General features: G+C 39.9%; 1 protein-coding gene across 3 annotated transcripts in view; it reads right to left on the reverse strand.

The window, feature by feature from the left end:
* RABGAP1L (RAB GTPase activating protein 1 like) overlaps positions 1–23100 on the reverse strand; it is a 452085-nt gene that overhangs the window by 166235 nt on the left and 262750 nt on the right. For all 3 annotated transcript variants that reach the window (XM_025196731.1, XM_006017708.3, XM_006017709.3), the window contains exons 14-16: positions 14138–14212; positions 8528–8653; positions 6723–6866 (exon numbers count right to left, since the gene is read on the reverse strand). In XM_025196731.1, coding sequence (XP_025052516.1) covers positions 6723–6866; positions 8528–8653; positions 14138–14212 — 345 coding nt within the window. The remainder of the gene's footprint in view (positions 1–6722; positions 6867–8527; positions 8654–14137; positions 14213–23100) is intronic.

The following is a 23100-nucleotide window of genomic DNA, read 5'->3' on the forward strand; positions in this document are numbered from 1 at the left end:
CTGCAGAGTTTATTAGTTCACTTCAGCCTAATAGCCAGTTTGTTTTGCTGAAAATCTTGTGGAGAGATTTTCGAAATATTCATAATCTGTTGTGAGATGATTTGACCAAGCAGCACCAACAATAATCAAGTGTGTTTCCAAAAGAGCCCTCTTACTGCCACGTCTCTGGGGTTTTGTGAGAAGAACTTGAATAACTGGGCTATCTCCACTGACCAAGAAAAAACAGCAATTTGGATAGTGTATAGAAACTGCACTACCCCAAAACTCATCTCACCTAAGGATAGAGGGAGAACTAGCCAGAAAACAAGCTGCTTAAGAATGTTGTTATGTTAAAAAAAATTAGATAGGAGGAACCTGTTTAATTATGGGACACACCACTCTCCTGCCCCTGGTTTCACCTAACAGTTTTAATTTCCAAATCCTCACCTTACATATACCAAATTCACTTTGGTCTAAAACAACCCAAAGTTTAACATTCTGGGCATATGACAAAAATCATTTATTTGACAGGATTTGCAGAGAAGATTAAGGGCATTTATTGTTCTTATATGCGATATAACGGGGTTAGTTTATTGTAATATCTAATTGCTTAATGTTACTAGTAGGCAGAGTTTTTAAATGTTGCTGCACTGTCATTATTATGTGGCTGTACAATTACCAGAGACCCTAGCATATAAAATTCTCTTTCTCTGTCTGTTTTTATTGTTAAAATCAAAATTTATAAAGCAACACCTGTGACACGGAAACTCCTGACCCAGGCCCAAACTCTTTCTAATCATCAGCCTCTCTGCTTAAGAAGCTCTTTGATGTAAAAGCTTTTCCCTTTCCTGATAGGGGCATGTGATGGACCTTGGGCTACTATTACTGAGGAATTCTTACAAGGCATTAGTCAGAGAAATATGGAGCACTTTGATGCATCATCACATCTCAACAGCCTGAAGAAAGGTAAAGAATATATATACAGATCAAGAGCTACCTCTACCTCTAGATAGAGACAGAGATAATGATAGAGCTATATAGGCACAGCTATATAGATACAGCTATACTTATATATCTGTGCCTCTGCATTTTTATGCCTTCCCACCCAGTTGTCTTCTTTGTGACCATATTATTTAAATAAATACATATACACACACACACACACACACACACACACACATATATATATATCTCTACACACACACACACACACACACACACACACACACACACAGATGAGCTTCTGAATACATATATATACATAACTATGAGATTCTCCCATCATTCACTGTAACCTTGCACAGCAAAATCCAGACCAACATGAATTTTAACAATGAAACTGTCATCCCCATTAAGCAGTTTTATAAGAAATTATTTAAAGACCTCTGCTAGAAAAGAAAGCACACCACAATAATGCTATAAAAACCTCCTGAACAGCCATTCACTCTCATATCACTACTGTATCAATTTAGTTTCCTTTTTCCTGCTGTTTTTCCCTAAATGTTGATACTCCCCACATATTTAGATGGTTGGATGTCCTTTCCTATGACATATTTAAGGGAAACAAACATATTTGCTAGTTACGAGATGCTGAAGTCTCTAGAAGATAATCTCTCTTCCTGGAATGAGAATTTAAAATAAAATTATTCAGTGATCAATATTTTTTCTCTCCAAGCATGGATAAGAACTGGAATAACATACCCCAGGGTAAAGAGTCCCCCTCTAGCAGAAAGTGTTAATTCATTAGTACTATAATTTGAATCATTTTCAAGGGGAAGAGAAAATATCCTTGAGAATGACTAGCTTGGACCATCTATTCAGCAATGTTTCCCGTTCTTGCTCTTCAAACATTTTTCTTACATAAATGAGTTGCTTAGGATGTAAACATTTTGTCAGCTACAGGCAGGATAGGGAAATGGGGACAGCACAGTCAGGAAGGAAGTTAAGGGCTATTCAAAATTCATCTGTATTTATAACAAAGACAAGTTAATGAGAAGGCTGGAAACCCATAAAAAACCACAATGCAGCTCACTTCAAATGGGTTTTTTTTAGAATGATATTTTCCACCTCTAACTGCAACACCTTTTTTTCTTCTTCCAGTTGCTGGAATTACAGACATGCTGTATTTTGAGAGAGAAAGTAAAGTGCTATTTAATGCAGACAGAAAATATGTATTTAATTGTTGCACTGTTCTTTTTTGGAGGATAGTTAGAGAGATAATTCTATAGCATGACTGCAGTCCCCATTAGACATATGTTTGTCTCCTCTCCTGTCAAGTCTCATATGTTCTTTCCTGTTGAGGGCTAGCTAGATTTTTAATTTAACTACAGGTCAACCCTAGTTTTGATCCTTAATTTCTCTTAGACACTCAAAATCTCAGGTATTTTCAGTACAAATTATTCCCGGAAACTGGAGTGACATTCCAGCTGGTCTATATTATTATTTGGTTTGTGTTTGTTTATCAACACAAGACCCTCTTAGTACCTGAGATACCTACATATAGCTTTTTACTTGAATTCTGTTTCTTTGTCATTTTTAATTAAGTTTTAAGCTACCATTAATTAGGCTCTTTCAGCTGGATTTTTCCTTCTCAAATGCTGAGAAAAAAAGTTCTCAAGTAGATTCAAATTTTTCTCTTTCTACAACCTTATTTGTGTTCCTAAAAAGGAAGAAATATATTTAATCTTTTCATCAAATGATACTACATAGAGATTACCAGAGATGACATACACATTTAAATGATTCTTAGGGATTTTTCATATTTTTACACATTTTAATTGACATAAAGAAATTCCTTCAGCATTTATATTTTATTATGAGGGTTAATATAATAAAAAGGTTGACTACTTTTAAAGTGTAGCTACGCTGTCAGCTTTGCAATCACTGCAGTGAAAAGCTGTAGATTCTTGTTTGTATACCATTTCCTGAATGTTTAGTACTGAAACAGACTGGAGTGAATAGATATGAATTTTCTCATCAAGAACAGAACAAGCATATCCTGGAGTGACAGGGACTGATCAAATTCTCACTCATAATTCTGTTCTGAAAATAAACTTGCTAACTTAATTCCAAAATGATAAAACAAGTGAACTAAGCTACTGTTTCATTTACTCTGCAAAGAATAGGACAAAAAAGAGCAAGTAAAATGTGTGGAATTAATTGCTGCTGCTCTGCCTTTGTCTTTTGCTGATTGTTGCATTTTTCTCTTCTCTGTTTTATTAAACCAATTAAGAAATGTTAAAAAACGATGACTGAGTGTTTTAGATCCAAACTAAAATGTATTGCGATGCTAAAAAAATAAATAAGATCACTCTTCTCAACAATTTCTCTGCATGCAGATATCGACCTGATGCTTTTTGATAAACAAACAACATACATGAGAAGCTATATTTTTAAGAAGAAGTCAGTTTCCTACAGTATAAAACTATATCAATGATTTACAGCTCAACTATCTGAAAATTCAAGAGAAAAATGCTTCACACTAAAAATAAATGACAATGAAATTGAAGCCACCACTTCACACCCATAAAATATATTTCAATTGTGGACTGCAAAGATGTTTTTTTTAAAGCAAATACTATGCAACTATCCCTGTGCTGGATGTAGGCAAGTAGAAATATAGAAGCGTTATGATTTACCTAAAGTCTAACAGCAACTCAGTGGCAGACTGAAATAGAACAAAATCTTCTAGTCCCACCAGTCTGATATCCTGCTTCAACCACACTGAGATACAGTAACATGTTAAATAAAACAGACATTTCTGAGAAGACTACAAGTTACAGCCATCTAGTTGAGAAGCATGCTTCTTGTCACACACATAGTACCAGAATGCAAAATAAGATGACTTCAATTCTGCACTTCAATACTGGTATAATTAACAAAAATACATAAAAAACAAAAAGTGTTTGGTAAAGGTATAATTATTAGAGCTGTGCAAAGCTTCGGGTGCTGATTCGATTTGGAGGAGATTCGGTGGCCAAATCTCCTAATCTGAATCAAACCAGAAGACCAATAAAAAGGTGTGAATCGATGCAAAGCTCTCGGAATCAGTTCAGAAAAGATTCAGAAAGCTTTGGAGATTCGGGCTGGACCCGGACTCCATGCTGGTGAGTAGGGGGAGGGATGGGGCCTGGAGGATGGGGGAGGGGACCATGGGGAGACTCCCACCAGGCCCCATCCCCTGCCTGCTCCCCCAGCCTCCCTGAGTGTCCCCTAAACCCCGCCCACTCTCCCAGCTCCCCCCATGGCTGCCCCCCCAGGCCCCAGCTACCAGCTCTTTAAAAAAAAAAAAAAATCCCACACACACAGTGAGTTCTGACCTTTTTTTTTTAAAGAGCCAGGAGGCTGGGGCCAGGTGGGCAGCCATTGATGGGGCTGGGAAAGCAGGCAGGGGATGGGACCTGTCTAACTCAGAGATTTGGCTGATTTGGTGGTGGTCGAATCTCTGAATCAGATTCAGCTGAATCTATTTGGGACAGTGATTTGAATCACTGAATCGAATAAGTGTCCCCCGAATCAGCCAAATCCGAAGCGAATACTAGCCACTTCGCACAGGTCTAATAATTATTGTTAAAACAGATTGAAAAATTATTTTAATCTCCTCCATACAACTTCCTATTACCCAAGCAAAACTACTGCAGTTTTCATAGTGAGGAACCCATAAACATGCCAACAGGCACACCTAGGATTTTGAAAAAAGGGAGTGTGAATGGTTTGGTGCATCATCACATATAATACAACACCCATTTTTCTCCAGGTAAAAAGTTTATTATTATCACTAATAAACTAGGGGCGTAGGGCTATGTTATTCAGTTTAAAACTGAATCAAAAACAAATATAACTTTATTGGGATGTGCATTAATTTGCTAAATCATATATTAAGTATAAAACACAACCAACTAGGCAAAAATTATCAAAAGATGTTTTTTCATTAGTCCTGTAGTTGTTAGAATGATATGCACATCTCTTTTTCAGAGTCATAAAACAAAATCTAGCCTTCTAGAGTGTCTTGACGGTGCATCCAATAGTTCACTGAAAAGTATTTCCACACCTGAGTTAATGTTTCTAGCTACAGTTAAAACCAATCTGGAGGACTGTGAAATAAGACCTACATTACCAGGAGCAGCCTAACATACAGCAGAATTGCAGAACAAAGAATATCTTGTTTAGTGGAACCATTAAACACCATTAAAAGGAGAAAGAGTCATTAAGACCTGTGGAATGAAAAGTTTAGAAGGAATCAGGTAGATTATAAGGAGCCATGAAGTCAATTGACTCCCCACTGCTGCCCGAATAGAAATACTGCTGCCACTGTCAGACAGCTGTTTTTAAACTTTGGACGGACCAGAAATCAAAGGGGGTGACACTGCAACAGTGCACCTCCCTTGGATCCAGCCCTGAACATGCCTGAAAATCCTAATTTCTATTTTCCATTTGCCAGATACCATGCATCTTCTTTCCCCACAAACCGTGAAAAAAGTTTCATATTGTTCAAGGCTAGGGACAGACATTCAAAAACCCTGAGCTTGAATTGATTCAATCTTTGCAAGATAGTCTAACATGGGTAGGCTAAACTGGTTTGTAATCCCACAGGCATCCCAGAAAGCCAGGGGAGTACTAAAGCAGCCCTCCCTTCCCTTCCAAAGTGCTGAGCTGAGGGGGGTGGGGGTGGCCAGGCCCTGGCAGGACACTCTGATTAGGAAGGGGTTCCCTCCTACTGCTTGATAACAGAACATTTATCAGCTTTATCAGCATTTAACACCACATTAGAAAACAAAGGCAAAGAAGGGATTTTTAAAGGCAAAGAAAATTGTACTTCTCTGTAAATGCATGCTGCCCCAGGAAATTTACATCCTCTACCATGTAACCTTGCAAGCACCTTTAAAACTATATAATACTTTCAATCAGCAGTACATGAAGTAACCAGCTCCCTTGCTGTCTCAAAGTATCTCATCAGAAGCAGCCCTGTAAAGTCAGGTAGTATAATGTTCTGGTTACCCAAAAGCATAGCTATATTGCAGTCACTCCTGTGAACCTGGTGTAGTCATACCAGAACTGGTTTTAAACTAGCTAGCTTAGGCAGTGGTGGGGGTTCAAGGCTAAAGAACAGCCACGGGGGCTCAGTGGGGTCTGTAAGAACTACCTGAAAAGCTGGGTTAATATTCCTATAGTTGCTAAGCAACATGTTGCCACAGATTCACTACCACCAGTATCCAAGCCAGCTAAAGTGTAGACATACCTTTCGTTGCCTGGAATTTAGCAAAAGCGGTCCTTGATTATTTCCACCTGTCATACTATAAAACTCCATGTATCAACACTGTTTGGTAATTTGTTACTACCCATTTAATAAGGTGACAGATGCAACATGTAATATATCCAATTCCTTTGGATGTCCCCATGTGAAGAAATGTAGGGTCCTACAGCGTCATCGTAACTGAGCAAATGGTAAGAAGTCAGAGTACTTAAATTTGTGTGATCTAACTATTTTTAAAAATACATGTCTAAAAGAACTGTGCAAGGAAAACATTTATTTAAAGCCCTTACTGGAAAAAAAACAAAACTTTCTGGCAGTCTAGAACACCCATTTAAAAAATAAAATGTCTCATTTAGTATCCTGTGTCTAAACTATCCAGCATCCCATGTGTTTTACAGATTTGAAAATAAAGCTTCCAACAAAACAAAGCAAGAACATATAGCATCTTCTCCCCAAACAGTTCCTTCTGATTCAGGCAAATGTCATTTACCTCACAAAGTAGTAAGTCAATGATGTGGAAGACCATGCAGAGTGGGAATTTGGCAGTGAAGAGGGTAAGAAACCACTGGGATGCATACATATGAGCTTCCAGGTTCAGGTCTGTGAAACGGCTATACAAATCAGGTAGCTGTTCCTAGAGTGAGGAAAAAATAAACCCTTAAATATCATATGATGATCTTCTGACTTCAGAAATGTATTGCTGACAAGTAGTAGGTTACAGAAGGTTTGACAAAAGAGAGAGAGAAATCCTGGTTTCACTAAAGTCAGTGGGACTTTTGACATGAACTTCAGAGTGACTAGTAATTCACCCATGTTATTTGAGAATTTCTCTACTGTGATATCCATAATGGATTCTATCATGGAATCAAATCAGTTATTTTTCAGAGGATGACAGGAATAAATTTTATGAACTTAAATGTGAAAAAGCAGAATAGTGGTGCAATGTATGGGGATCTCATATTTTAAAGAAATCCATTAAACACTTAAACTATAAAGTTTTTTGGGACCAAATGATGAAAAATGGATTCTGGGGCAGGGAACAAATGAGAAATGAATCAGCTGTAAGACACATGTAAGACAAGACACACAATTTCAATACATATTTACAACTCAGTAAGGCAAGTTTCACAGCCAGGAGCTTATAAACACCACCACATAGGAAGAAATACCAATTCAACTAGCCGATTATATAAATTTGTCATTAAACCACACTTACTACATAAAGGTCACCATAGCTGTCAGGTATTAATATTAAAAGAACAGATTAAAAATTAAACAGGATTTATGTAACACCACATAAATGCTTTAATTGTTGTGTGTTGGTATATTGTAAACACAAACAAACTGACACTTGGAAAACGAGCGTTAGATCTCAAAGTGTTTGTTGACACAAGACTATTTTTTAAATCTCAGAAAAGTATGAGGAACAGTTGTATTTGTACTCTGGGTAACCAATTCAACAAGCAGGTTCTATTACTGTAACAAAAGCAAAGGTCAAAGCTTAATGGACTGCTAATACAATTTTTTAGTCAAGGTGATTATATTTAAAATTATGAGTTAAATAGCTTTTAATATGAAAACATTAAATCTGAGAGAGAAACAAGATATATTTCAAATAATTACATCTATAAAATGTTTCATAGTTATAGGAATGTCAGAATTTGTATAGCATCTTGTCTCTTAATGCAATAGGAGTTGGAGTCTTATTGTAACCATGATGTTCCAACAAAATGTATGAAAGGCAAGGATTTTTTGTGGCATTTTTCATTGGCCCAACTGTACAGTTGGCAGAGCTGCTGGACAAGCTTTCAAGCACCAAGTATCTGAGGAAGGGCATCTGATGCTTGAAAGCTTGAAAGCTCTCCTTACTATACCGTTAATCTAATAAAAAAAATCACAAAAAAGCCTTGCCGCTCTTAATGCAAGCTATGCAAATTAGGAATAAATTTATGGTACCATGATCTGGTGAAACTTCTGTGTTAATGGTGACTTCATCATCATTATTAGAAACGACATGCGCACTGAGTAATCATAAATAATCTCCTTTGGGATCTAAAAGGCTAGCAAGAACAAGTATATGAAAGTCAAAATAAATCAGAAAAGGACCTAAGCCACAATGCCTGAATTCAAATCCTAAGTTTCCCCACAGTTTTGGACCTGTTGGGTCCAAAAATTTAGTTCAAGCACACTTCTGAAAAGGAGACTTGAACTTTTCTACAGCCTGCAGAAGGGAAAGATTTCCTTTTCTTCAACTTACCACCTATACTTATGATAGGACTAGAGACCTGTTCTTACCTGAATTAGTTTCTCCAGCTGGTAAAATTTGCAATGAAGATCTTCAAAATTATTTTTGTAAAGGTCCCGCAGGCCATAGTTATACATGATATTCACCAGTACACAGAATGCCTGTTCTTCTGGCATCTGCAGAGCAAAATAAAATCATACAAAAATAGAGTTGGAAGGTCCTTAAAGGGTTTTCTAGTCCATTCAATATACAAAGTTCATTTAAATAATGTAACTGGGAACCCAGCTGAAATCTGAAATACTTTAGCCATATAAAACTGATTTTTTTTTCTGCAAAATGGGTTCTAAATTAGGGATGTATAAAACTTAATGTATTTTTTACCTCTGAATGAAGACACATACTAGACCAGGGACGGGCTGCTATTTCAGGTGGAGGGCTGCTTACCAAGTTTTGGCAAGCTGTCAAGGACCGCAAGAGTAGCCCCTCCCCTTGACAGGTGCCCCACCCCCCTGGTTGCCATCTTGGGACCAGAAGTCACACCCACTAACCCCTGACCTTTGCCAGCAGAATTCCCTCCTCTTGCCCCCCCCACAGAAGCACTCCTTTCAGCAAGGTTTTTACGTCTCGGAACCAGAAAAATACTAAATTATATTCTAAATATCAAACATGTACTATATTATTCATTAACTGCATTTCAAGAAATATATTTGTCCTGATCTACATGCGTTTGTGTAGTGTACATAGAACTGGTTGTATCACAGCTTAAAATGAAGTCTTACTTTTGCATATTGTGGGGGGAGTATAGGTTTATGGTGTGTGGGTATGTGGAGTGTGAGGGAGAGTGTGTGTGGATATGGGGGTGTGTGTAAGTATGGGATTTGTGGGGGGCTGCGAGTGTGTGGGGAGAGGGTGGCTGGGGAGGGTTGTGGCATGTGTGGAGGGGGAAGGTTTGCCCACAGCCCCGTCATGACAGGCAGTGCCCCCACCAGCGCTCCTCCAAGCCTGGGCTCTGTACTCCTGGAGCTCCTGGCCCCAGCGCACCGGCGCAGCCCCGTCTCCCACTCGCAACCACTTCCCCTCCATTTGCCACTGCTGCCCTTCTGCCACTTCCCTGTCCCTCCCCCCAGCTCGCCACTCTGGCGCACCATGTCCCAGCTGCATGGCCGAGACTGCAGGATCCAGCAGGAGCTGGACCAACCTGGCTGGCACTGCACGGAGCCAGCCAAGAATTGCAGGGGCCAGGCCAGCTCCTGCTGAGTCCTGTGGCCAGCACCAGTGAGGCCCAGCTCAGGGCAGCAAGAGCACAGGGCAGGGGCTGGGCTGTGCCAGCAGAGAGAGGGGGGAGCCGGCCTTGCTCCAGAGCACCTGCCAGCCCAGGCCCTGAGCTCTTGCCGCCCCCACCCTGGGCCCCCAACTGGCCCTGGCCCCACTGCACCAGCGTGGGCCCTGTGCTCTCGCCCAGTTGTCACTGAGCTCCCTGCGCCCACTTGCTGCCCCTTCTCCCTGCCTGCTGCCACTTTCAGTGCTTCCCTTCTTGTTGTTGCTGCCACAGCTCTCCATACCACCCCCCACCCCACTCCACCCCATGTGGTTCCCAGCTGCAGTGCTGGTTCGGCCCGGCCCTGAGGACTGGGGCAAGCACCCACAGTCCTCTCCCCTGCCTCCACCTCCCCCCCACCCAATCTGAATTTCCCTCCAGGATAAATATTTTGGGCCTAGTGCTATAGCTCACTGCCACAGTGGCCGTGTCCAGGCACGCATGGATGTTTGGTTCCCAGGGACAACTAGTGACAGTGCACCTTATGCCGCCACTAGTTGTCCACAGCGAACACCTGTGCCACGTGCATTCTGGCGCGCAGCAAATTACCCCAGGTGCTGTAGAGGAGTCTGGGGCCAGCACTGGACTGGCCCCAGCAGCCTTATGTGGAGTCCTGGGTGTCTTCCAGGGCTGTAGCAGCGATGATCCTGCTGCACAGAGCCAGGCCAGCAGTGGATTGTAGCTCCAGCCGGCCAGGCTCTGGCTTTGGACAGCACATGCTGCTGCCACATGTGCCACTCTGCTTTTTTTTTTTCTGCAGGTTTTTTTGACCCCTGGATCTCTAAGGGTCAAAAAACCCTCTGCACTGCTCCCTTGTAGCCTGGAGAACAAATGAATGTGCAGTATGTGGCACCACACACGTTTGCATCACCACATACCACACAGCCACGTTCGGCTAGATACAGCCGGTGTGGTGTTGACCCAGGGTTGGGGGAACTTTTTTGTTTGGGAGCAGATGCTCACATTTCTCTTTTATGTTGAAGTTGGACTGGAGGACTAGATTGTGGCTGGAGGGGAGGAGGCGACCACTGAGAAGGGTGCCAGGGCATCCCAGGTACTAAACCCTTCAAAGGGTGGAAGCACTGTCAGCAGAAGGACTGTAGTATCAGACAGGAAAGACCAGAGCTGAGGAGCCTGCAGCCCACGAAGGGCAAGGCTGGAGCTGGGTCTTGGGAACCTAAGGTCCTGGGACTGTGGACCTCAGGTGAAGGGGCCCAGTCAGAGTAACATGGGCCAAGGCCAGGGTGGCCTCAACCCAGACAAGGACCTAGGACCTGAAGCGAAACCCCTCTGCCCTCTAGAGGCAGCCTCCCTGTCCAATTACAGCATCAAATCATGGCAGGTGAGATAACAGGGAGAGACCCTGAGAGGCAAGCAAGGCAGAAATCCAATGACTTTGCCACCCCAATGGCAGATCCAATACAGCCCCTCAATACCACATAGAGAAAAACATAAAAAGGGGACAAATATATCCAAGTTCCAGATGCACTGACTGGTCACATGGTAAGGGAGAAAACAATGAATGTGTCCCTGTAAAGATGTGACTCCTTCTGAGATCTCATAAGGAATGAGTCTATCTTTTAGCATTAAGACTTCCATTGCCTCACTGCAACATCTTGGCTGAACCTCCAAATGTTCACAAAAGCTTTAATCTTTGCTGTGACTCTACCAAAGTCCCACCAGGGAGATACAGTAAAGCAAGCTGCCCTCATTTCTGGAGCTGTGCTGGCTGGTTATCAGCCCTCTGGGAAAAGGGAGTATCATAACAAGATACACATGAGCAGATGCCACTGCAAATCTAAATCAAGCCTCAAATCATAACATTGTGTTATTTTTGTAGGCATCAAATAGGTACCAATGAAAAAAACTACTTTTGAATATCAGAATGGCAAGTCTTAACCTTTTATTATTTCTAGACTCTCTCTCTCAGCAAATGTCAACTGTGGATAAAAGCTGGATATTTTTCTTCAAAGAGAATTTCAGTCTCTTCTTATTGACTTCCAGAGTTTCACATTTTAGCACAAAGACTAAGATCGTGCCCCATCTTCAGGCCTATAACTGGTGTTGAATCTTTTCTTTTCAGTGAATTTACATTAGAGTAGCTGGTTAAACATAAGAAATGCCAGCTCAGCTACTACCTGCCTGAACAGACTATGGTTATCTATAAAAAGCTGCTACATATCTCAGATGGCTCACCAGAATTCTTTTTGGAAAGATTAGTCCCCATCAAAACTAGATAATAGCTGCAGACAAAGTGAACAAGAGAAATGAATAGCTTTATCCCACATGAAGAATTTGGGGATTTGGGAGCTGTTTTCAATAAAGCAATGCCTTTTACTTGTACACAGACTAATAAGGAAAGTATTTACAACGAATATGACAAGTGATGCTTACACAAACATACTCCTGGCATGCTCATGTACATGCACACTTTTAATGCCTTCCCACACCTATGGAGGAGGGAGAGGAAGAGGGAGTTTGCTGTTAGGGTGTCTACAGGTAGATGCCATAAAGACCACATTTACAGTGGATATAGTTGCCCAGTATTAGCAACATCAAGAGTCTAAAATCATAAGTCAGTCTCCAAAAATCATGCAATTTATATTTATTTATTTATTTTTGTACATTGGCTTTCTGGTTTTTGAACCTTTCATATTTACCTCTTTAGGTTTTTTTGGTTTTGAAAAACCACGTGATAGCAAGAAATTTTCTATTTTTTAATTAAAATTTAGATTCTTGCATATTCATATGACTCCAGGAGTTGGATTTAAAGGAAAGCATCAAATATTGTTCACGTCTTAATGTAAAGCTTGAGAACTAAAAGAGCACATCATTGATGGCTTTGGTAAAGACTACCAGGTTTGATGTAAGGAGGGAAAAGTAGCTCTCCTGTTTAATCCAAAGCTATGTCAAAGAGAGGTGCTTCCTTCCCTGCCAACCATTTCAATTTAATTTCCTATTATGAATCCATAATATGATAGATATCTTGTAATGGGTGTAACTTCAATTTTATATTCCACAGGTACATAGGAATATCTTCCTAATTTTATCCCAAACTCTCAACACTGGAAGGCAATTCTTAGCTATAATGGGACCAATAACACTAAACAATTACAATTTAAAAATTATAGGAAACAAAAAAATTATTACATATTTGGAATCTGAGAGACTTTATTCACTTTTAAACACTTGGGTTACTGTAAAGTGGCTTGCTTTATTGGGGTAAACTTATGAAAGTCTACCTTTGGATAAGGAATGTCTCGTAAAACATCTAATGGACTGGTTTGATTTTGGATTATTTGGAATGGTTATAATGTGACCAACTTTCTACTTCAACTTTCTCAATCATACATAACCTGCCACTTCTCCTATTGGGCATTATGTTTTTTAGATCTTCAAAAAGTCACAGACGCCTTTAAGAACTAAAATTTTTGCCTGAAATAGGTTGAATTTTGCTTTTAGATGCCTTCATTATTTCATATCTCACAGATTATATAGACATGATGCATAAATTTTCAGAGGTCACATAAAGCAGCATGCTCTAAAGGGAAATAAATTCTGATAGTTATTAATATGAAGTCCAGAACAAAAACCTGGTAATAAAAATACGCAAGCTGACAACTGGTTTTTAAAACATGGTTTTCACAATATCCCTATCACTTAACTACTGATGTATCAGTGTATTTGCCAAGAAGCTTGTAAACGTATCTTATGTTTGAACTGTTTTAGGGTCTTGGAAGAGAAATAGGATGATATAAATTATCTAACTTGCATGTTAAATATGTTTTTCAATGAGAGGGTCAACTTCTAAGGTCCCTTTTCAATTTTCATTCACAAGGAGATTTTCAAATGTGTCCACTAGGAGCAAAAATATCACTAATGTCAATGAGACTTATAATTCTCTTGGGTGCCTCTGAAAAAAACACTCTCATAAACAAACTCTCAGCAATTTAAATAGGAGTCTGTCTAGGTGAGAACCAAGTTAAGAAATAAATAAAAATTATCAAAGAAATCCATGATTTGCCACAAAAAATCATTCAAAACAGGAACCTTTAATCATCAAATAAATAAAACTAAACTACAAGCTATATTTGCTTCAGTTATTACAAAATATAGCTAACTCCTGGCTTAATGACAGATGAACTACACATTCATAAAGGAATAAACCATATGCACGCTCTCTCTTTGTCATCAAGTAAAAAGGATTCAACAGGGAAGCAAAAATGAACACAGAAAAATGAGCGCTGGGAAATATTTGACAGACAGCAAGCTACAGACCCAGAATTTTTAAAGCTGGTTTGACTTCATTATGTCAGAGCTTTCATTTTTATAATTTACTCACATGCAGCAGCAGCACAGCAGCAAGGAAGGACTGTCCCTGACAATAGCCAATCTCTTCATCATAGACAGAATATGCCTAGAAAAAATAAATGCAAGTACTTTATTGAATATTTAAAATCCAAGGATGCTGTCATAATGCAGTATAACTAATGCAATAACATCTTATATCATAGAGCCTGAGGTACTGAAGAGAGTGGAATTACAACCACTGTTATATGGGTTTAATCTGCACATAAACTACTTATATATCACATTCTGTATTTATAAAGGTTTATTTTATTTTAACTGCATAAAAACATTGGGCCTGATTCTCCTTTCACTCGATTAAGTATTGATTCCTCTGAAGCAAATGGTACTACACCAGCACAAAACTGATATTCTTAAAAAAAAGAAAGAAAGAAAAGGAAAAACCAAAACCTTTACACGATAAAATCCCAGAGGATTTTATTTTTAAAATGACCTGAGGGCATTTATAAGAAAACCACTAAGGATAGTTTTATAACAAAATTTTCACAAGAAACAGCTTTCCCTGGCCCCTAGCATGCTTAAATATAAATAATACAGTACAAAACAGGATGATAATTCCACTGAGATTTTATAGGAGCACTACAGAAGTGAGACTTAAGATAACATTTTCTCAGGCATGAAAAAGCTGAGTCCTGATACAGCAAATGAAACTAATTGTGCCTCATTTAAAAACCATGCTTGTATTTTTAAGCAGTTGTCAATATTTCAGCATTGCAAGTGAATCATACTGAATTGTATTTTAAAATATATATTTTTATACAACTGAAATGTCTTTGCTTCTGTTTAACCACTTCTCCACCCATGTAAGGTTCCTGAAACTGTTAACGCTGCCCTAGTACACAGCTTTAACTTGGACATCTCTGAATCAGACAACTGAAGCCAGATTCCTATCGAGCCCTCTTATTCCACGGAGAAGCAAGCTCTCTGTCAATACACCTTACAGACATGTTTTGAGCAACTGGATACCACATGCAAATTGTATCACCAAGTTACATGAAGTTCCATCTTGTCTCTAGTCCTGAGGGCACACTTGAAGCAAGCAGTAATGGTTTTATTATAGCACCATCTATTTCTGCATCAGTCAGCCGAGCGTCTGACCAGTGTTCCAAACATTGCTGTGACTGTGCTACTGCATCTTCGAAACAATTGGAACACATTATTTCAACACAATTCCGTATACACAACGTTTTCATCATGTCTTTATGTTAAGTGAGACGTTGCTTTCTGCACTGGAATGATCTCTACTACAGAGATAAAAGCACAGGCTAAACACAAGAATAATATAACAGGCTTTTGAGAAATTCTCTCCATCTGTTTCCAATTGCCTGTTAAATTTTTACACTTTGCTTCAGCAGAATGGTTTTTTTTAAACATATTTTCCCCATAGGAGATATTATCTTTTGAACATCCAGAAATGCTCCATAAAATAATTTAGCAGTCTAAACCCCAATGAACAACTGGTGCCTCCTGAGACTGGGGGGGGGGGCGCACCATTTGTAGGCAGCAGTGAGCAGGGAATGCCCGCAGACACTGGCAGCGGTGGCAAGGGAGGGGGGTGACAAGCAAGGACACTCGCAGATGCCGCCGGCAGCTGCGAACAGATGCCGGCAGCAGAGGGGGCGGGGGTGGGTGGCAAGTGGCGACTGTCTGCAGGCACATGCCCCCCTGTGCCCCCTCTATGAGTTGCCTATGCCAATAAATAAGTCTAAATGTAATGCAACACAAATAGCAAGGATCACAGGCAAAAAAGTAGCATGAGGGGGTTAGAAGGGAAGAGGAAGAACATCAGTGACATCATCATCCTGTAACTCTTTAGTATGGGAAGACCACCTGCTAATGATTACTCCCATTTTTAAATAAATTTTCATTCTTCTTTCTTACAGATGATGGTCCTGATTCTATTTTTTTGAAGAGGCAGGAAATGTTAAAATCTGGCAAATAAGTTTGAGGAGAGCTTTCAAAGTTTAAGCAGTATCTTGAAGACAACTGAAGAAGGGAAACACCTAAGAAAGAAGAATATCCAAGCTAGGATGTGGCAAAATACCCAGAAACCAGGTCAGAGGTACAGACAAGGGCTGTCAAACCAAGGGCTTTGAAACCAAGGACATGCAACATGAATGAAAATCTGCTCTTAATTTTATCAAAGGACTGTTCCAGTAAGAAAGTAGTTTGAATGAGGAAACCTATCTGGAATTTTCCATTTCTGAAATCACTGACATGTTACACTTCATTGGTTAATAACATCTTAGTGGTGTCCTACCCACACATTTATTCAATTGATTATGTGATAAATTGAGGAATACACTGCAGTTATTATATAAAATACATGCAATAACCAGGGATATGGGTTTTCCATTTCCCACAGAAAAAAAGAGAAAAAAAATGTGGATTTTTCCTTTTAACTGAGAAAAACGCAGATGTTTTATTTTAATGGAGAAGCACGTGGATTTTACACTTTTGCAAAGAGCTCTCTGCAGGCTGGCAGAGTTCCAGTCTGCAAGGGGCTGGGGGGAGCAGGAGAAGGGCAGGCAGGCAGGGGATGCCACGTGCATGTGTGTGCTCATACGGGCACAGGGTTGCCAGGGAGCCTGGAGAGCAGTTCCTGCTGGTAAGTCTGGGGGGGGGAGCGAGCTGGGCAGGGCTGGGACTGCTGCCCAGCTGGGCCGGCATATGGGGTTTGGAGCCCAATGCTAGAACACATAGCCTCTGCAGCCCAGCAGGTGGGACCTGGTGTGACAGGGCAGAGTGGGGCCGGGTAGGGAAACTCCTTGCTGCTGCGTGCACTGCACTGCCTTGCAGCATGTAGCTCTCAGCAGCAGCAATGAGCTTTCCCACCTGGGTCCTGATCTGCCCTGCCGTGCCGGGACCCAGCCATTGGGCCACAGAGGCCCTGGGGAGAAGGCAGTAGGACAGGGAGCCCAGAATCTGCAGCCCACACCCACCCCACACACAAATTTGGGGGGCATGTGCCCCCCCCCCAGCCAGCAGCCCCTGCCACAGGCTCTGCCCCAGCACTGCCGCCTGTGGGTGGAAGAGGAACTGGGCTCTGTGCTCCACCACAGCAGCAGCCACCACCTCCCACGGGCAGCAGCCAGGGTGCAAGGGCTGCTATGGGAGGCAGAGGGCTGTGGACCTGGGTCCCTGGTCCCATAGCCCTGGGAGCTGGGGGCCCCCTCTGGCAGGCCTATGGCAGGTGGGGACTGTGGGTGGGGAGTGAGGGGCACCATCAGAGTCAGGGGTGCTGTGGGTGGGGAGTGAGGAGCACCAGAGGCTGAAGGGCTATGGCTGGGGAGTGAGGGGCCTGGACCTGCATCCTGGTGAACTAATGGGGCAGGAGAAGCTCTGATTTTCCATGACAAAAAACCCAAAATGAAATACCAAAATGTATAGCTACTTAGAATTTATTTTATCATTGTGATTGAGGCACTGGTAGGCTTCTAAACTGCTTTAAAATTGTAAATATATCAATAACACATTGTGTTCAATTGATATCTGTATATCTATAGCAGTGTTTCATTTTAATTCCAGATTTTGGGCTTTTTAGTCAGAGAATTTGCAATTTTTGAACAGAGAAAAACAGGAGCCCTGGTAATAACTTTGTTGTGGGTTCCTATCATGCCTTTAATTTATTGTGTGGTCCCTCAAGACTCCTGTGTGCTCCAGAGGCTGAGAGCTCCAATCAGGTGACCAGGGCACCCAGCTGCAAGAATGCATGGTGCTCTCCTGAAGCTGGGAGCTCCAATCAGCTAACTGGGCTCCCCATCAGAGAAGACCAGGGATCCAACTTTGCGCAGGCTCCCCCTACACCTGCAATACAGCATGATGGGATCTGATGCTTGATCCCACAATTGCACTTTATGCATGGTAGGAAGCGTCATTGTTGGGATCATGCATCAACTCCCATTGTGCCTTTAAATTAATGCCTGTGGGGCCTAAATCTCAAATAAGACAAGGCTGCAAGTCCTACTTCGCTGATAGTATGGATAGGTTGGGAATGGGTGAGAGAGTTTATTGAATAGCTTTTTGAAAAGCATCCTAATACATAAAGGTATTTATTGCAGCTGCGTCTAGAATTGGAAGCTTTTAGGCAAACCTTTTCATGCCTGTGTACCAAAAATGGCACTCTTAGCCTCAGGAGAATTATTACAAGGCTTTTTCTCACAAAAAAATCTGTATTACGTATTCCTTTTCCAGAGCCCACTTACCCCCATCATTAGAAATAATGTGCTAATAACTGGTTTAGCACACTGTTGCTAAACCATCCTCTTCTATACCGTTGACTGGCACAAGGAAGAAATAGCTGTGAAGTCTTCTTTACAGTACCAATTCATAAAGAAAAAAAGATTCTATAAATATTATTAATGTAATGTTTTCTTAAAAGGAGCCCAGTATATCTTTTTTAAAAGACATACTGCTCAGGGAGACTCATGAATCCATATTTCCTAATGCATTCACAGGTACCCTTCACAAATACTAGGCTGTGGCTTATAATTACTATGCTTTATCTATCTAACTTACTATAGCACAAGAGTAGCCAGACTAGAGCAAACAGGCCAAATTCATTCTCCAATATAATCAGGGCAAATTTAAGGAGATTAACCACATCAGTTAGATAAAGAAACATTCACGTAGGCAAGCTTATTATCAAAACTGAAACCTGGATTTAAGTTTAGTTAGTTCTAGCTACAAGGTTAGTAAACAGGAGAAATTTGTAAGTGCACAGCCCGAGTCACCATTTTCTTAAAGGGAGGTTAGGTTTGCTAACAGTTTACTTTAAAAAATATTCTCCTAATTAGCTTCAAGCCCTGATCAATAAATAACGTTTTAATAAACGTTAATATGGGATTTGACCAGGTCTTACTACTGCCAGAACTGGTTTAAAAAACTGGAGCATTAACTAAGACAAGGTAAAAAGGGACCGTTTTTTTCCCCCCATGAGTTCACACTGGTCTATGAGTTTCTGTGCACTTAATCTCTTAGTTATTTAGTATTTCATCTTTGTTTCACATCTGTCATTTAAAAGGCTGTTACTTTCAGTAGTGAATACCCAAAGAAAAACTAATTTATTTCCAGTTTTTTAACTTAATTCATTTTTAGTACTTCAAAGAAAAAATACTGTTACTATTTTACTTCAAAAAATTGTTTCCAGGTGTAACATACAACTAACAACAGGTGACTTACACTATATATGCTTCTATTGGTTGTGAAACCTATTAACATAACAGTTGATAACTTGTTTAAAATAAAAGCTAAATAGTTCAAAGATGTTTTAAAACAACTGTGTATTATTTTCAATTAATTAGTAAGTTTCCAGTACAAGAACAAGAAAGCATTGTTTTGGTAAATATTCCCACCTGACAATCAGGTTCTTTAATGAAAAAAAAAATTGTAGATAAGGGGGGACAATTTTTCATAACAAATCTAACTAATATTTCATCTACTTCAGAACCCTGTCTTCAGCAGTAGCCAATAACTGATGCTTCCAAAGAAAGTGCAAAAAATCACAAAATGAACAATTATGAAATGACATGCCCATATGAGTTTACATCCTTTTAATAATCTTATGCTAGCTAATGTTAAGTGTGGGTGTTCTCATTGTTCAGAGAAATTACTAATCCTTTTTAAAATTCTGGTGCTCTTGGAACATGCTGCTAGAGGCCCATGGCACAAGTAAACAATATGGAAGAAATGAAAAAAATCTGTAATGTTTAGTGATTAATTAAAGAAACAGCAGACACATTTAGCCAGAACTTGGACAACCTACTGACAACTTGCTAGCTTGAGTACTAAGCCACAGTGAACAAGGACCTTGGCTGTTGTGTTCCAGAGCCACAGTTACAGCATCTAGAGATTTATGTTTTAAATGAAATCTTAGTTGCTTCAGAAACTGATGGCATTTTCCCCAAGCAATTGTAATTTTGAAGGATATTTCAAACCATATTTAACTTGTAAGATTTTGTTTTGCTGAACATAACTACCTGGTTTAATCAATCAATTTACAATCTACTAAGGCAGTGGTTTTCAACCCATGGTCCACAGACCTCTGGGGTCCACAGACTGTCTAAGGGATCAATGACAGGTGACTATGATCAATCAAAAGAATGTGAATGTCCATACTTACAATTCAAAGGGGTCCACACATCCATCTGAAACTTCCAAAGGGGTCTGTGCCTCCATTCAAAATTTTTTAGAGGTCCACAAATGAAAAAATGTTGAAAATCACAGAACTACAAAAACTCTCATACCACTACACAACTAACGAGGGAATCTAGGAGGTATGTTTCAAGACAGTAGCCCTTTTAGGAGCACCCATGTTCCCCATCCCCCACAAGACCTCTTAAGACAAAATCATGGTCCTATGATTAGTGGAAACATAATTTGTCTCATACCAACCAGAGACAATTTAGCAAACCTTTATACCAGTATTCTTTTTTCACTGCTATCAGAAGTATTTGCTCGCATTCCTGTGAAGAGTAAGATTCGTCTACCCACTTAATAAGATAGGATATTTAAATTTAAACACTGACTTTTAAATAGCCTACTGAGTGAAGACTTACAATCCACTTTGTTCAACTCCATACCTAAACACAGAAACTAAGCCTCACCTACAGGAACAGTAGCCTCTTTATAACAGCTATCAGTCTTCTAGAACTGGTGAGGGACTTTCCAGTTATTACTACCATCAACAGAAAATGAATCCTTTGGGAGCAACACAGCTTCCTAAAATAGTGCCACTGATGTAAGCAGTCTGCTTACCCGAGCTGATGAATGCTGACTCTACAGTTGAATAGACGTGTTTTTAGAAAAGTCACTAAAGGAATTCAATTGAGACCCAAATCCTTAACCAAATACGTAGGCATAAAAATTACAAATGAATACATTTCAAAGGTGAACTGAACCAAAGGCTTCTGACCTAAATTTAAACCCTTAAATGTCTGTGTTTCTGCTATTAACACTAAAAAAGCAGGGTAAGAAATACATCTCCAGCTTCAAAATGACTTGGGCTTTGGTCATTTTTCCTTCACAATCAAGAAAATCAATTTAGACATGACAGCTCAGCTGTCTCTCTGGGTTTCAGTATACTTGGAACCCACAAAATTGCAATATGCTAACTATGAAATGTCAAATTACAGTCACGTTGCCAACGTGCAAAGTGACTCAGTCACACTAAAGTATAACCAAGCAGATTCTAATATCTTTCTATAGTTTCTTCTCAGGAAAGTCATTTGCATTTTTTGCCAGAGCTCCCACATTCCTCTTCTTTTTACCAGTTCAGCTGCATAACAGAGCTATTCTCCTTCTGGTAAAAGTCATGGATGGAGTTTCATCAAATCTGGGTACAGGTATCTTTCTTGCCTGAAAAGATCTTCAGTAGCAGAGCAAATTCACTGGCTACATAGTATATCCAATTTCGATTTGACCCAAAGAGAAAGAAGACAGATCAGAAGTCAAATGTAGGCTTTAAAGACTATTATAATTTTTGTTGACTTATTTTTGTGCAGGTACCAAACTGATAAGGGTCAAAGGAACCCTCACATGCTCACAACATGTGATAAAAGAAACGAGCCCAACAGAGGTAGAATGACACTGTGATGATCCACCCTTCCATATGATGAGTTTGAACCAACTTTCTATTTTTTGTGTTACAAAATCTAACATATCTGAGACTGTGCTCTTTGCCATTTACTTACAGGCAGGTTCTTATCTAAAGCCATGTTAAAGTGGGAACTGTATGGTTTTCATCTGGCTCTCCCTTTTATGAACAGTCTTTTTCTGAACCTTGAATAATTCATCTCTCTCCTTTTCTCCAATTGTTCTTCCCTATCCCACAGCAATAATCTGGTTATTGCTCTCCTGATCTGGTTACAAGAAACAGCATTAGTTCACTAGCTCAAACGTTTCAGTTCCCAGGCAATGATTCTTCCAATGTTACACCTAAGCTTGGCTATGGACCGCTCCTCTGACAAAGTTATATATCTCATGTGAGGTCTCTTAATAATTTGATATATTAACAAAATATATTTTGTCCCCCTGCCATTCTCTTCCTGCTTTACTTGTGGCAGGTTAGGATGCTATGCCTGGGGTTATGTGATTGGGTTGACTGCGTAGCTTTAGTAATAGATTCAACAAGGATTTCTTTGGGATGGTTTGGATAGGGGTGATCCTGCTTCAGGCAGGGGGTTGGACAGGATGACCTCCAGAGATTCCTTCCAACTCTACATTTCTATGATTCTATATAATTATATATAGCTTTGCATTCAAGTCAATGGTGCAACTAGTTGTTTGTCCAGGATATTTTCTGAGTAACAGTATTCCTACTACCATATGAAGACATCCTGACTACACTATATTATACACGCTTATACAGAAAGTAAGTTTGTTGAATCCTTTTACCCATTTTTTTAAAGTATTCATTATGAAGCACTGAAGTTTCATACAGTACTCCTCCAGAAAGGCTGTAATTACAGTCCATGGCCAAGAGAGAGAAGAAATCTTTACAGTCTCTTCAGACAGGCCTCCTAACATAATAAATCACTTAATCTCTTTCAACCAGCCTAGTTTCACAAACCTGACCTTTTCACTGAAGTCTCAGAAGAAATTCCATATGTGAGAACAGCATTACTGCTTCGTGGTTGAGCACAGATGTACAAAGAGGGAACCTTATTAATATGTAAATTTAAGAGGACAAGATAACATTAGAAAAAATCCTTGTCTTGAAACAAGAAAGCAATATTTACAAAGCTGCTTTACAGCCCTGCAGTAAAAAACTATAAATAGATAAAAACCATCTCTAAACTGATACTTTTTCATGTTTTCAAGAATCTCCTGAGGCTGGCAAAAATTGCTGTAGGAGTGAGACAGACTTGCTCATTGACTAGTAATAGAAAGGAGGTATACATTTCCCAAGCTGTAAAATTTGTAGGGACTATGTAGGGA

Source organism: Alligator sinensis, unplaced genomic scaffold (genome assembly GCF_000455745.1).
Source record: "Alligator sinensis unplaced genomic scaffold, ASM45574v1 scaffold31_1, whole genome shotgun sequence".
Lineage (NCBI taxonomy): Eukaryota > Metazoa > Chordata > Crocodylia > Alligatoridae > Alligator > Alligator sinensis.